The 16,258-nt window shown below is 35.9% G+C and overlaps 1 protein-coding gene across 4 annotated transcripts in view; it reads right to left on the bottom strand.

The window, feature by feature from the left end:
• Positions 1-16,258, bottom strand: part of Nectin3 (nectin cell adhesion molecule 3) — a 103,613-nt gene that overhangs the window by 82,205 nt on the left and 5,150 nt on the right. The window contains exon 1 of one of the 4 annotated variants that reach the window (XM_027412565.2): positions 7,504-7,622. The exons of the other annotated variants lie outside the window; for them this stretch is intronic. Within the exon in view, the coding sequence (XP_027268366.1) occupies positions 7,504-7,522 (19 nt within the window). The 5' untranslated portion in view covers positions 7,523-7,622. Of the gene's footprint in view, positions 1-7,503; positions 7,623-16,258 lie in introns of those variants that run through there. 4 annotated transcript variants of the gene reach the window in all.

The following is a 16,258-nucleotide window of genomic DNA, read 5'->3' as shown; positions in this document are numbered from 1 at the left end:
AGCAAGAAGACAGTTCCAAATCACGGTTTTAGACTTCTTGTGTTTTGAGATGCCCATTTCATAACCAGAGGGACATGGTGGAAAAGCAGCTAAATCTAACAAAATGCTATTCTGGACAAACTGACAGATTTCATGCAAATTCATAATATCAATTTACAATAGCTAGGCTTTTGAAGACATGAGACTGCTTAAAAATCACTTATCAGATACCAAGCAAAGAGAAGGAGGCATGAAGACTATCAGTGGTCTATTAAAGCACAGAAAGGTTTAAAGAAGAGTAGAATTCCACAAAGATGACAGAAGAATGAGTAGGGGAGAAGGAAGAGTAAGGATTCTGTACACCAACCTAAGTAACAACTAAAAACCAGTGCTAAAGATTCTAAATGTTACTAATAGATGGAAAGGAAGACTGGGAAGTAACTACTGTTTCAGCAACTGTGATGAACATAAAACTCTGATTGGGATACCTTTAAAATACAGCCAGAGACTTTTGCTTTCATACAAAAAGAAGCAAAAGGATTCACCTTCCTGAACGAAACCATCATTTCAGAAAGTAGTTCACAGTAAAAATATAATGGGCCTTTTGTACCCAGGAGTTCTTTATCTGTGGATAGAAATATTCAGAGAGAGACAGAAAAAAAAAGTCCCAAAAGCAAATACTGACCTTGCTGTGCACTGAACATTATGCTAAAGTCCATGACAGTGAAGGACATGTAGGGATATTCTGTTAGAGTTCTTCCTTCACTTCATAGGTTCTCACTATCTCCTCAGCATTCATTTTCTAATTACTGTTTGCCTCCATCTCACTCAGATGCTATATACTTAACATGCACAAGCTATTTTCCCTGCCATTATTCCTTAAATAATATACTATAATAAATATTTACATATTGCATACATTGTATTAGTAGTAACTGATTTAGAATAATTTCAAGTATATGGAAATATGCACCTCAAACTTGAGCATCTGAGAATTTAGAGGTCTCCTGGGAAAAGTAAGCTGCCCCAGAATCAATCCTTTGAGAATACTAAGACTCCATTTGAGAGATAATAAACACAGTGAGTACTTTGTCTGGCCTTAATTTGCCACATGGAAAAGATTTCAAGCTTACAACACCAGAAGAGAAAAACCAAACTGGGTCAGGCAGTCTTCCTGTACAACCAAAATAGTTCTGAAGGTTCTAGCTAGAACAATCAAACAAGAAAAACAAAAGACATCAATATTAGAAATAAATAAAACTACTTCACACACATGTACACACACATACACAAAATCTATATAGAAAATGTTAATCTACCAAAACAAGCAACACTGAGACTATTTAGCAAAGGCAATGGCCATCTTTATGAAAAGAGTAACATATGTAACTGACTAAATTTCTACAAAACTAACAATGAGAAGTCAAAAAAATAAAATAAAATAAACATTTAAATACTGTCAGTGGTAGCACCAAAAGAAGAAAAGGGGATAAATCTAACCAAAAGTGTGAAAAGCACTGTACCAACTGAAACTGAAAACTCATGTTAAGAGACATGTAAAGATCTAAGTAAAGAGATGGACTCTATTCATGAGTCAGAAACTGTATAGTAAGATATGTCTCTAAATTTATCTGTACATTCAATGCAATCAAAATGCTATTAGAATTTTAGGAGAAATGGACAAGATGTTTATAAAATTTACATGGAAATGCAAAGGTGATCTTGGTTAGGCAATAATCTCTTAGCTATGCCATCACAAGAACATTTAATGAACATCACCAATAAATTTTTGTTCCTTATGACAAGCTTGGACAAGCCACCAAGAGAAGATCTTTACAAAATATCTATCTAAAAGGGGTATCTGGTTAGAACAAACTACATACAAACTCAATTACTCCACAGCTTAAAAGACAACACTTTTAGAAGTGCAGCTGAAAAGAAATAGCACCAAAGACATATGCAAAAGTACATTAGAAAAATGCAAGCTAAGATCATAATAAGATGATCACTCTATGCTCACTACTGTTAGAAAAATTAAAAAGAATGACTACTCAAAATGCTGGAGAGAAATGGAATCCCTCACCTAATGCTGGCTGGCTATGAAAATTATATACACATTGGAAGCATCAGATAGCTTCTATCCACAGACTATAACTTCTACATAAATGTACACAGCAACTTAATCCAAACAGCCCCCAAATGGAAATAGTCCCATTGTTCATCAACAAATAAACAAATTGTGATATATTACACAATGAAATATCACTCAGCAATAAAGAGGAACACCCAACTAAAAACAAACAGGAATTTCCTCAACTTGAGAACAGACATCTACAAAACAAAGCATACGACTATATAAACTTGAACCTATTTGTCAGTCAGTACCTGTAATAAAACTTCAAGCCTTTTTCATTGGGATTACAATGAATATGTATATCAATTTGTGAAGAACAAACATTTTGACAATATCATGTCTTCCTATCCATGAAGGTAGGAAGTCTCATTTATTTAGTTCTCTGCTTTTATCATGATTTTAATAGTTTTCTGCATGTGACTTTGTACATGAAAGAGTAGATTCTAATGTGAACATTTCATTTTAACAGTGTTCTGTAAATGCTACCTTTTTTGAAAATAATTTTTCTTGACATAGTATATTCTGATCAGGTTTTCCCTTCCCACCTATCCACCTCTATGCCTTATTTATTTCTCTTATTAGAAAACAGATTCTACATATTCAATGTGACTCAGTTTTAAGAAAATACAATTTCAACAAAAGCATTTGAAGGATAAAAACTGCACATCTTGATAATTCTGCTCCTAAGAGCTGTGTAACGGTTAATACTAAAAACTTCCAGTGCCAACTGTAGCGTATCTCTATATGACAACTGAGGGTCAGGGAGGGCCTTTGCGCACCCAAACAATGCAGGTTGGCACTTCTCTTAGTTTCTCACCAGAATTAGTAAGATGTTATTGCTGATGACACAACACATCTTAGATGTAAGAAATTAGCTAGGAATGGCATTGAATAATTCCTTCTTTCTGGCAGCTTTCATAATGTTCAAGATGTTATATAGGCTGCTGGCGGAGAAGAGGCCCCAATGCTCATTCATATCTGGCTATGAATCATACAAATGCAATTACCAACTACCCAGACTGGATAAGCCTACTTGTGCAGTGGTGGCATGACTAGAAATAGCCTACAACTCTCACTGGATTTGACATCTGCTCCACAAAAGGAAATCCATACATAGCACTATAAACCTGGACAAAACCCCATGACTAGGAAGTCAAACATCCTTGGTTTGCTATTGTTTAGCTAAACAGGCATAACATCAAGCTGCCTTCTAAATACTCATGTTTACACCCACAGTCAAATGCTACTATCAGCCTTAATCAGATTGCCTCTTTATAGTGAATGGCAGTGAAATAGAGGAACTCATGGCTGCTTAAGGGGTTGAGAGTGACAGCTAAGTGTACAGACCTAAACATAAAATTTGTATCACTCCCTTGAATGTTTACGTAAGTTGATGAAAAGAAGATGGAACGAATGTAAGAACCAAAAGATAGTGAGAGGGATGAAAAAAGCCATCTTTGGGGCAGTAAAAGTCAATGTAATCATGAACTCAACACAACAAAGGGCTACCTCCTCTGGGCCTGCACAAGAATTGGCCTGTTAACAGTCAAGCACAAACAGAACCTTATTGCTGAAACACTGGTTATTGATAAATGCTGGGAGAAGGATTATTGTCTTCAGTTGTGTAGCTATTTGAATAGTTCCAAGCTCATGATCACACATAATGGCCCTAGTTAAACTTAGTGGTAAACAAAACATGAATCGTGAAAAGAAACTAGCATGGGTTTGATAAGAGAGACAGAAGAAAGGGTGGGGAATAAGAGTAATCAGACTGGTTGGTGTGTGTGTGTGTGTGTGTGTGTGTGTGTGTGTGTGTGTGTGTGTGTGTGTGTGTGTGTGTGTGTGTGTGTGTGTAACTGTCCAAGAACAAATTTAACAATAAAAAAGGCTCAATGATCACACAGAGGACTAAGTAGATGAAGGAACACTAGTCATGAAAGTTAACAAAGGAGAAGAAAAGATCATCAATGTGAAGGAGAAATTTAAAACGATGGAAGAAAAATTCAGCAAGGACAATGAGATGCTGAGAAAGATAAAAATAAGCAGTGAAAGCATCAACATGCAAGATTAAGTATAAGAAAAAGAATGAAGTCAAGACAATATTAGTCAGGTGTTTACAAACAAACAAAAACAAGACTAAACCTAACAAAAGCTCAAACCTAAGAATGCAGGAGTTAAGTATTGATATAAAAAAAAAATAGAGACACAGAATCTATTAAATAGGATTATAGTAGAAATTTCCCAAAGATACTTAAAATCCCAAATACACCTGACCATAGAAGAAACACTTTACATCACAGTGCAGTGAAAATATCCAAAAACATCTATCTCTAAGAGAAAAATGTCAAATAGTTTACAAAGGCAAATGATCTTATTAAGCACAGCTTCCAAAAACATAAAATACATAAAACAATCCTAACCAAGGAATGAAGGATCACTACAATGGAATCTTCATAATACTGAATAAATTGAGATGGTTAAAGATAGAAAGACTCCTATGCTGATGAATTGGCAGAATATTGTAAAGTGGCTATGCTACCAAAAACTATCTTCAATGCTATCTCTATTAAAATTCTAGTGATGTCTTTTAGACACAATTACAAAAATCATTCTAAAATTCCCATGGAAAAACAAAAGACTCCAAATAGGCAAAGAAATCCTAAATAATAAGAGCAACTCTGGGGCTATCAGAATATCTGACATCAGATTGTCTAACAAACACACAGAAACAAAAACAGCATGCCAGTGGCACAGACACTTAAATAAATGGGGTAAAACAGAAGGACCCACAAATAAACTCACACAGTTATAATCTTACACACACACACACACACCACACACCACACACACACACACACACACACACACACACACCAGCAAAGTAGAAAGGAGACTGGGAACTGACTAGAGAGGAAAAAAATTAAAGAGGACGAAATAAGAGACAGCACTGGGACACTTGTGACATGAAAAGGAAGAGGAACTAATGAAGGAAGATGACCAATCAGAAGGGGAAGGATGGCCGAGGAGGGGCATTGTATATGAATAAAGTGTAATGGCATTCATGTATGAAGTAATGAAATCAATTCTTCCTATGCTAAATTTAAAATTAATTAGCAAAATAAAAGTATAAAGCCTATTTATTAACTTTACCATTTCCATATAATAAACCCTTCAGTCTTTAGTCATGACAACACTTAAGGCTTCCACTTCACTAATACTAACAGGAAAACTGAAAAACAATCATCCAATTTATTTCACTACTGAAATTATTTACTTTATGCTTCTGAACTACAAACACTTCATTTACCTCTGAGAACATGTCTGTATTTTCCTACTACATAAATATTTGATTTCTCGAAAAATTTGGAATAGTTCATGAAATACCATGAAATAAAATTCAGTTTCTAAAAAGTAAACTGTTAATACCAAAAAGGAAATTATCCAGGGCATATGATCTAACTTATTTTACAGTGTCGTAAGGTGTTCTTTTCATTATGGCCAGTTCAAAGCAAAAACAGAGTCAGGAAAGCAGCTTCCTAGAGTTGAGAGGACATTTTCCCACCCTCCTCATGTTGTGCACAGTTAAGTAAGAGAACACTTGGAAAGTTTGCAGAAAGAGAAACTGGATTACTTATCCAGTCTTTCCAAAGTTCGGTGACTTCCAATCACAAAAGCAGAGAAGGAAAGGTTATGGTTCACGAGTAAGCATTACTTCCACCACAGGCAAATGTGAATGGATTTTAGTAATTACTGAGACTCTGTTTTGACTCCTAAGATGGTTAATACTGTCAACTTGACAGGTTGTAGAATCACCATAGAAACAAGTCTATGGGCATGTCTATGAGGGATCACCTAGATTAGGTTAAATGAAGAGGGAAGAACCGCCCTAAATGTCAATGGTAGCATTCCATTGAAGGGGCTGGGGGTTCTGACTGTTCAAGGAGAACATTAGCTGAGAACAGCATCATCTCCCCTGCTTCCTGACTCTGCAATGCGATGAGCTTCCTTGAGGCCCTGCTGTCATAACTTCCAAACCACGATGGGACTGGGAGCCAAAATAAGTCCTTCTTTCCTTCCTTCCTTAAATAGCTTGTCAAGATTTTTTTCACAGTACTGTTATATTTTTAAATAATGAAATTAGTTACAAACTCATAGTAAAATGTGTAAACACAATATTTTAGTGATCATAATTATAAACAGTAAGCAATTTTCATCCAAATGATTTTTCAACCACATTTTGGAATTCACTTCTGACCTCCTATTTTGGTTCTGTATTTATGATCTTAAATGTAAGGAAGGTAAAAGGAAAAACAGTAGTCCACAAATAGGCAGTTTTCATCTCATTAACACCAAACATTATGGAGAACCATTGCTTTCAGGACACTAATCTACTCTCAAGTTTTATAAATATTAGCTTTCTAGAATGATTAAATGCAAAGTTTTGTAAACAGGTTAACATGAACAAATAATCTTAAAAACTTCATTCAGTGCTTAAGGCAGAATCTCCAAAGTACTCTGAGCTCACAGCTCAGTGGTATACTTTTCAGATATCAAACTATTGGTGCAGAACTATGGTGCAGATCAGCAAGCCCGAGAGTGGCTAACAGCACTTACAACCAAGCCTAATGGCCTGAGTGAACTTCCAGAGGTCACATGGTAGAGAACCAACTCCATAAAGTTGTCTTCTGACCCTCACATCTCCTCTCTCTCCTCCCTCTCTCTCCCCCCCTCTCTTTCTCTCTCTCCACACACACACACACACACAAACACACACACACACTTTACAATTTATAGTTTAGTGCTTCAATGCCAAACTAAACTGTACTCAAAACACAGATTCTCTAAATTATCACTAGTGACACACTGAATACATAAGTTTATCTTACCACTTAAAAGACATCAATCTCACCACCTAACTAGCAAAGCTTCAGCAAAAACAAACAAAAACAAAACAAACAAAAAACCCACTGAAACATAAGAGCAAGTATTAACAAAGCAACAGGAAGAATTCATAAATTTATTTGAGGTTCAGATGAAACTAGCTGGATTCTACAGTGTACCAACCCGCTTCCCAGCTGAACCTGGAATTTGGGCATCTATTCAGCAAAGAAGCACACCAGAATTTGGGCATCTATTAAGGAAGGAATCCACTCCAGTGCAAACAAGCTTCAATGGTTAGCGACATTTCATATTTGCCATCACAGCTTTTCCTGGGAGAATTAAGTGCACCCTGTGGGACTTTGGGTACTCCAGAAGTTTTTGCCTGGTTTTCCCCAGATTGCCTTATAACCCACTGCTAATAATGCTTTTATTGTTTTGCTGTAATAAATTACAGTCTTTAGTATGAAAACAGGTTGAGTCTCAAATTCCTGAGAAACTTTCCAACATACCTTTTAAGAAAAGAAGCATCGGGGCTGGAGAGATGGTTCAGCAGTTAGGAGTACTGACTCCTCCAAAGGACCTGAGTTCAATTCCCAGCAACCACACTGTGGCTCACAATCATCTATAGTGGAATCTGATGCCCTCTTCTGGAACAAAGGTGAACATTCAGATAGAGCACTCAAAAATCTTTAAATAAGAAAGCATCAGTAGATATGCTCTTCCCTGGGGCCTGAAAACACATACATACAAGTAACATTATACAGCCTGAACAGGTTGTATTTATTTAGGATATTTATTATGTATTTAGGAACACACACACACACACGTCATACACACAACAAAAATTAAAAGGAACCATGAATTTTAAAGACAGCAAGGAGAAAGGTACACAGGAGGTCCAGAAGAGAGGAAGGCAGATGGGGAATTGATGTTATAATATCAAAAACTAAATTTAAAAAGAAAAATAAAGAAGGATCAAGGAACTTTTAAAGCACTAAAACAGAGAAACCCTGCCTTGAAAAATAAAATAGCAATAATAAAAAAAAAATCATGGTGCATACAACAAAAAGTAACAAAAAGATACAATGTGAGGAAGTCATAGGAAAACTTTAAATATGTTCAACTTGCTCTTCATAAATTCACAAGTGATTTTAAGTATGCTCATGGGTACAATAGTCGTAAATGTAAGTTTCCTACATTTAAGTTCATATGTATTTATATTGATAATAAAAAAATTACCACTATTTAGTTGTCTAATTAAAGTGAAAAATGTATACAGAGCAACTTGACTGATCATACACACCACAAGACAATGGTGACAGTAGACAGCCAACAGAAAATAAAATATAGGACCTAATACATATTATAATCACAGAAGTAAATTCCACTTCACTAAAAGCAAATCTTTTATGGTACTATATCAGAGAAAAACATTTGGTTTTGGTGACCTGAACAAACATTAAACTTCCATTTATGAAGATGACATTAGTAAGTGAAAAGCACAGAATGTTTTTGCAATACATAAAGCTAACAGAGTTCAAATCTAGCACACACAAAAATAAGTATTCACATGGTCCATACTCCTGAGACCCTAGACATTAGGGAAATACAAATTAAACTCATATCTTAATACTATTCAACAATGAGGATGGTTAAAAGAAACTCTGATATTATAAAGGAAACTCTCATACTCCACTGGTAAGAGTATAAACTGTGATAAGAGTTTTCAGAGCAAAGGATGCTTAAGTGTGCCCAGAAATTCTACTGCCACAACAGGAGAATGTGGATGCTCAGAGCAGTACTTTTCATAAAAGCCTTAAAAGTGAAAACAACTCAAAGGAACATCAGAACCCTAATAAATTTTCCAACAGTCAGGACAAAGAGCAATATGCAATGGTTTAAAAAAAAAAACTGTTCTGTATATAATAATGTGGTTCAACCCACTAGTATCAGTAAAAAAGTATTGTGCAAGTTTAGATGCAATTTAGTGTTAACAGAATTGTGGTTAGTTTTTTGAGATTTATGATTAAAAAAGAGAGGAACCTCTGGAATACTGCCAATGCTTTATTTCTTGGCCAAGAGTTATGGTTTCATGGATATACTGACTCTATTATAGTCCATCTAACTGCACACTTACATATGTAAGTTTTAACACCTCATTCATCTGTCTGAAATTTTGTCCAAGCCAGCTCACACTTAGTATCTTGAAAATACTGTATTTATCTGGCACTTTGACTTGAATCAACCCCAAATCTCAGTTCATACTATCAAAACAAAAATTATCATGCTTTTGTTATGGGTTCAATGTGCCATAGAAAATTATATGCTGAAGATCTAAGGCCTAGTAACTGTAAATGTGACTTTATTTGGAAACAGAATTATCTACACATGTAAATAACAAGTAACTTATATAGTCATACTGAAGTAGGGAATAAGAAAAATCAACCTGTCATATGTTGCTTGGACTCAATGGTTCTCTCAAACTGCAGAGGAAGGATCTACTACTCTTGGTCTTTCATCTTTTTTGTTTCTAAAAACAGCAGGATGTGTATGACACTGCCAAGTTGGGATGGACTGTGCCCCACAGGGACCACACTTACAGCAGTTTCTGTAAGATGAACAGAAAATTTCTGTATGCAATGGCTTTCTAGGAGCAGAAAAACCCCTGGATCTTTTTTACAAGTTCGAGGCTTAGTAGGGTGGGGTCATGCCCTCAGGAAACACTAGTGCAGAGAAGAGTCCTCTTTAAGACCCTAATCTCTTAACAATTACTGCACTGCCTTTTCAGCCCATGACTGTACTGCAATACTAACCTTCCCAATATTTTGTTCTTCAAACCATCCTTTGTCTTTTCCCCACATGCTTTTTTTCAATGTAGACTTGCCTAAGAGTAATAATCTTGCCACAGACTCAACACCAAACCAACTATCCTCAAATTTTCTCTGCCAAATTAGTCTGTTACTTTTTAATTTAGCTTCAGGACAAGTTCTCAGGACAAGGGCATAATGTAACCAGATAATTTGCCAAAGTATCACACAAATGGTCAGTACCCCAATTGCTAACAAGAGTCTTTGTTCCTCCCCTGAAACCTCACAGACCAGGTCTCCCTGTCCAATGGTGCCCAGCACTATTGTCTTGCAGGTTCCTATAACAATGGCTCTTTGAGCTCTTTTTACAGCATTCAACAGCTAGTCCAAACTTAAAAACAATGTGGTCAGGTTCTTCACATAACACTCCTCTTCCTCTGGTACCAATTTCTTTCTTTCCTTCCTTCCTTCCTTCCTTCCTTCCTTCCTTCCTTCCTTCCTTCCTTTCTTTCTTTTGGTTTTTCAAGACAGGGTTTCCCTGTGGCTTTGGAGGCTGTCCTGGAACTAGCTCTTGTAGACCAGGCTGGTCTCGAACTCACAGAGATCCACCTACCTCTGCCTCCCAAGTGCTGGGATTAAAGGCGTGCGCCACCACCACCCGGCCCAATTTCTTAATTAGTCACTTTTCCTTTGCTGTGCAAAGCACTCTGACTAAATGCAACTTGAGGAAGAAATTGGTGTATTAGGGCTAATGGTTCCAGAGGAATAAAGTCCATAATGGCAGGGAAGGAATGGCATGGTGGCAGGAGCAGGAAGCCAACTGATGACATTTCCATCTATACACAGAGAGGAGGGAGTGGGAACAGAAAGTGACGGATTTCCTCCAGCAAGGCCCCAACTCCTAAAGTTGCCATAACTTCCCCAAACAAAATTTACTGGCAACCAAGTGTTCAAATACATGAGCCCATGGGGGACACTTCTAATTCAAACCACCATAGTTCCTAATTGCCCACCAGTCTAATCTCAGCCAAGAAAAATAATCACTTGCCTCTATAAGGTTCATGTCTGAATGACACAGTAATACTAATTCTGTCTGGAATTCTTACCAGTGATCTTTTCAACTATCTTCTATCTCACTAGATTCCCTCATAAGGGAAATGTAAAATTTTCCTTCACAATTCAGCTAAAAATGTTAGTTCCTTTTCAAGTCTTCCTTTATCAGCATTAAAAAAAAAATATTCCTTTTCATAATCCCACACTTAGCTTTCATTTATTTTTATGGTACCGGAGACAGAAATAAAAGCCTCCTGAACTAGACATGTGCACTCCATTGAGCTATATACTCAAATATCTTTTCACCTTTTCCTTAAAGACAAGGTCTCACTGTGCTGCTATGTGGCTTGTCTTGAACTTGTGACTAAAATCTTACTGCCTCAGCCTCCTGGGTAGCTGAGATTACAGACCTGTACCATCAGGTCCTACCCCTCAGCACTTTACACTGGTTTTGTGTAGATCTAGAGTGCAACTTGATTTTCACAGAAATTTGTGAATGAAATATAATTTAGTCAATTTTGCAGATTTTGTAACAGGTATAAAGTAACTAATTCTCTCTCTATCCTCTCTCTCTCCCTCCCTCAGGTCAAGTGTATACAACTCAGTGGGAAAGTGTTTGCCTAACATGTTCAAGGTCTGACATTTGACCCCAGACACTGCAAAAAGTAAAAGAAACAAACTGTACATTTGTAAGTGCAGTATTACAAAGGGATGCTCTATGTCCAACAAAAGGAAGGAAAAGTCTTTTTCCTGTGTGAAATCACAGTTTTACCCAGTTGAACTCTACTTATTGATCATACTATAAGCTCTACCTGGTATGTTTTTACAGATGTCACATTTTGTGCATATATGTGCATGAATTTTTTATTAGTCTGACTACTGAGTTTATAAGACTAAGAGTAGCTATCCTGAATCCACCATAGCACATGCATGATTTCTATGGTATTGTGGTTTGGTTAATCATCAGTGACCAACATCTACCTTCCACTCCTTTCTAAGCCCTTTAATGTCTGCATAACAAGATCAAATGTTAAAATTATCTAAGCCTTATCATAAAAACAATAAATATTACTCAATCCATTCTTGAAACTTAAAGCTCACAAATCAACAAGGGCACTATCTAACCACGTCCTAGAGAAACAGCTATGGATACAAACACAGCCACTGCTCCAGATGACTGTAGAGGGCAGCAGAGCAACACAAGTGTCCTCCAAGAAAACCTGCCTCTTAAAATATATCATCAAAATTAAAGCTTTGGAGGACAAGAGACTTTGGGAATGTTATTTAAAAATTAGCAGGTTATTTATATGTGCAAACGTTTTCATATACATGCAGATCCATGTATGTGTGTATACATACATAAATTTGATAAACAATGCAGTACCAGAATACTAATTACTTCCAGTTTTCTCACTAAAACTATGAAAATGACATTTTAACTTCTGAACTATCTTCTTAAATGCAGAAAAAAATATGTTTAACCATGAAGCCTTATTTTTCTAAGGAAGATGTAATAATTACTATTGCCAATCCTAGACTTGATATACCTTTTAAATTTTAAGACCAGTCAACTATAGGGTCTGTAGCAGCTTAAACAAAAAATGAAACCTTTGACATTATACTACTATACAACAAACAGAAGAAAACTTGCAAACTGCAACTTTACTGCCATTTCTGTGTCAAATTTTATTCCTTTTGAGTATTGCTTATTAAGAATGAGGAAGCTAATATGACAATTGCTATTAAATACAATGCATAACTCCCATGTTTCTAGAATCTGGTTATTTGCTCATCTCTTTCAAGATGTATATGAATTGCAAAGATTCAGAGTAGTTATGCTAGCTAGCTATTAACACAAGCAGACTTATAAATTAGTGAAAAAATGCTGATGTAGCATACTTAACCAAGGTTCAAGTGTTCTGTGTATAATACTCCCCACCCTACCCCCTGAGCCATAAGCTCTTCAAAAACATTAAGTAAAAGGCATTTTAAAAATTTTTTTTTTCTAAAAGATCTAACAGATTTCTTAGCCAGCTGAACTTAAAGCTATAAACAATTATATCCAGTTTAAATCAAACTGAATCCACAATGACAAGACCATTTTGAAATGAATTTTAATCTACCTCGGTGTTAACTATACCTGAGAAATTTTATTCTCTCTTCAAAAGCAATGGTCCAAATATTATTTAAAGACAATCCTTTCTATCATGCCCAATTCACAGAAATAATTTGTGTATAAAGTTGATCTTGTCACAGTCTACCAATACTGCATTAATACTTTTTTCTCTGAACAGAGTACAGCTCACTCTTTATTGTAATTTCCTTAGTTACTGAGTTGAAGGGCTAGCTCTATGAGCCTATTTATATTCTTCACTTGGTACTATCATCTTCTCAACAGCAGCTCTGGCTTATATTTCCATTATAAGATACTATGCCATCAATTATAAGTTTACCTTTTTCATGGCACATCATAAAGGTATGCCCCCACTAAAAGCTGTTTAAACTACATCACTGTAGCTAAACGATATATAGCTGATTTTTACAGTACCACTGAAGAAAATTCTATTTCTCCAAAAGGTAAATTTTGAGCCTCTTCAAATTCAAAATGGGAATACTAACTAGAGATCAACACACAAAACTAAACAAACCACGATGGCAAAATATCTAAGTTAACAAAGCCAGGTCTATCATTCTTCCCTAGTTTGTACCTCAATTTTAAAGTACTCCCCAACAGTTTCTTATCTCCCATAATAGGTTATGTATAGCATACCTTTTACAACGTAATAATAGCATTTCACAAAAAGTGAGTTAAAATAGAATATTTTGTAAAACAATTGCTTAGACCACTAATAATCTAATGCACACTGTGACTTTTTGTGAGGGGTACTAATACATAGTATATACCTTTTCCCATTCCCAATACATCAATCATGGTATTTTCTTCCAAAGATGAATGTTCCATAGAAAACTATCAACACTATTCTAAACCTAAAACTGGATTTATATTCGCACTGTATGTAAGCAGTGCCGAGGGATGCCTTAATGAGGAAAGCCATTCTTACAGCATACACTTTAGGCTCTTAGTTGGTAGAACAATGTGATTCTAAATCCAAAGTGCATAACCTACCTCAGAGACAATTTATAGTTTAGTGCTTCAATGCAGTAGCCAGCAGCCACAAAGCATCGAACTACTAAGTGCATTAAGTATGGCTTATCCAAATTGAAATGATCTGTAAGTGTAAAATGCCAACAAGACTTCAAAAACTGTAACAAAACAAAACATCTACAATTTTACTATCAATTATATGCTGAAATGGAATTTTGTTATCTCATGTCATGTTTGCTTTTTAAAGCTTTTAATGTAATATTAGGAAAACAAAACTATGTGGTCCTATTGTATTCTACTATACACATGCTACTTAGGACTAAACTTGATCTTGTTGCTAGCTAACCTTTTGAAGTAAAGAAATTTGAGTGTCCCTGCATTACAAGCACAAGAGAGTACAAAATAGTGAACAAGAAAATACAGTGTATTTCTTTCGGAAAGTGCTCACATGTGGTAAGTTAGTAAACAAAGTGGAATAATCTGGGAGAAGAATCTGAAGGTGTCTTTCAAAATACCTCAGAACCCCAGGCTCTCCAACCCTCCTGAAAAGTGCTGACCTCATGTCCACAGTGGAGTCTCATGCAGTGGGATTTAGAAAGGTTCCCTAGTGACTGAGATTGGAAACCACCCATACTCTACTCTACACTCCACTCTCACTGAGCCTGACCATCTGAGCAGTTACTCATACTGGCCTTCTCTCCTTAATTTAGCCATTTTATTTCTTTCTTCTGGGAAGAACCTAAATAGCCAACCTATGAAAATGCCTTTTTAAAGCACTATTAAAGGAAACCAAATAACATTATAAAAAACTATCTTTTTAATCTATAGAATCACATGCATGAATTACTTTTGGCCTAAAGAATCATAAAGTAGGCGGGGCATTGGTGGCGCGCACCTTTAATCCCAGCACTCGGGAGGCAGAGGCAGACAGATCTCTGTGAGTTCGAGGCCAGCCTGGTCTCCATAGCGACTGCCAGGACAGGCTCCAAAGCTACACAGAGAAACCCTGTCTCGAAAAACCATAAAAAAAAAGAGAAAGAATCATAAAGTATTGAAATCTATACTTCCATTTCTTAGCTATTCAATCCAATTACAAGCTGGTATGTTTTTATACATCTGCTATTCCATTTTAGGATTTACTCACAATACAACAGCTCTTCCCTACTTACCCAGTTAGTAGAATGACGGTAATCAATCAATAAGCCTACAAGAAAAATAACCCTCCTTGACACCATGTTAAAGCAAACACATGAAATTCACAATATAAGCATAAATCATTATCCTTTCTAAGGTAACCACAGAAAGTAAAATATAGATGAATCAAGACAAATGTGAGGTACCACTCACTAAAATTTTAAGTTGATGGCCTGTAAGAAAGCCATCAAAGTCATTAAATCAATGACTAAACTGTCAGAATCTACTAGAAACAAGAAAAATTGTATGGGGCCTGGGAGAAGGCTCAATTGTTAAAGTGCTTGCATGCGAGTTCAGATGCCCAGCACCCACATAAATGAAGGGAGGTTGTAATTCCAGCCTTGAGAGGAAAAGGCAAGGGGATCTCAGGATAGCCAGACCAGTCCTAGCTCCCAATTCTTGGTTCAAGTGAGAGACCTCAATGAATAACACAGAGAACAGATGAAGAATGCCAATCTCTACCTCTGGCCTCCACATACACACCCATCTGCATATATTCATGCATTCACATACATGCATACCACACATACATACGCATAGAAAAATACATAATGTGTGGGGTGGCACATGCCTTTAATCCCAGCACCTGTGAGGCAGAGGTACATTGAAGTTCTCTTGAGTTCAAGGCCAACCTGGTCTACATAGTGAGTTCCAAGCTGGCCACAGCTACAAAGTGAGACTGTGTCCAAAAACAAAGAAAATAAATAAATTTTAAAAATGTAAAATTACAAATTTAATGAATTCCAGGAAAGTTTATGTGTTTAAGAATTAAAAGGCAATTTTAAGCAAAAATATATTTTAAAAAACCAAAAGTAAGACAAATTAATAGTGTTTGGATAGTAAAGTGTTTTCTGAATGCTTGGTATAAAGAATGTTTAAAATTCCATTATTGTCTTAATAACAGTATTTGATTTTACCCCAATATACATACTAACAATAATTATTAAATGTCTTTTCTTTTGAAAACTATATAGCCCTTACTGTCAACTTTTATGAAAGACATTAAGAGTTAATACAACAATCTATAGAAATAGACTTACTACTTTTAATAGATAAATTACAGCATGTCAAATACTGTGTTTTTAAATAAAACGCTAATAGCTA

This window comes from Cricetulus griseus, chromosome 4, assembly GCF_003668045.3.
Source record: "Cricetulus griseus strain 17A/GY chromosome 4, alternate assembly CriGri-PICRH-1.0, whole genome shotgun sequence".
In the NCBI taxonomy this organism is placed as follows: Eukaryota; Metazoa; Chordata; class Mammalia; order Rodentia; family Cricetidae; genus Cricetulus; species Cricetulus griseus.
The sequence above is the reverse complement of the archived record's forward strand: the minus strand, read 5'-3'. Positions and strand labels throughout refer to the sequence as shown.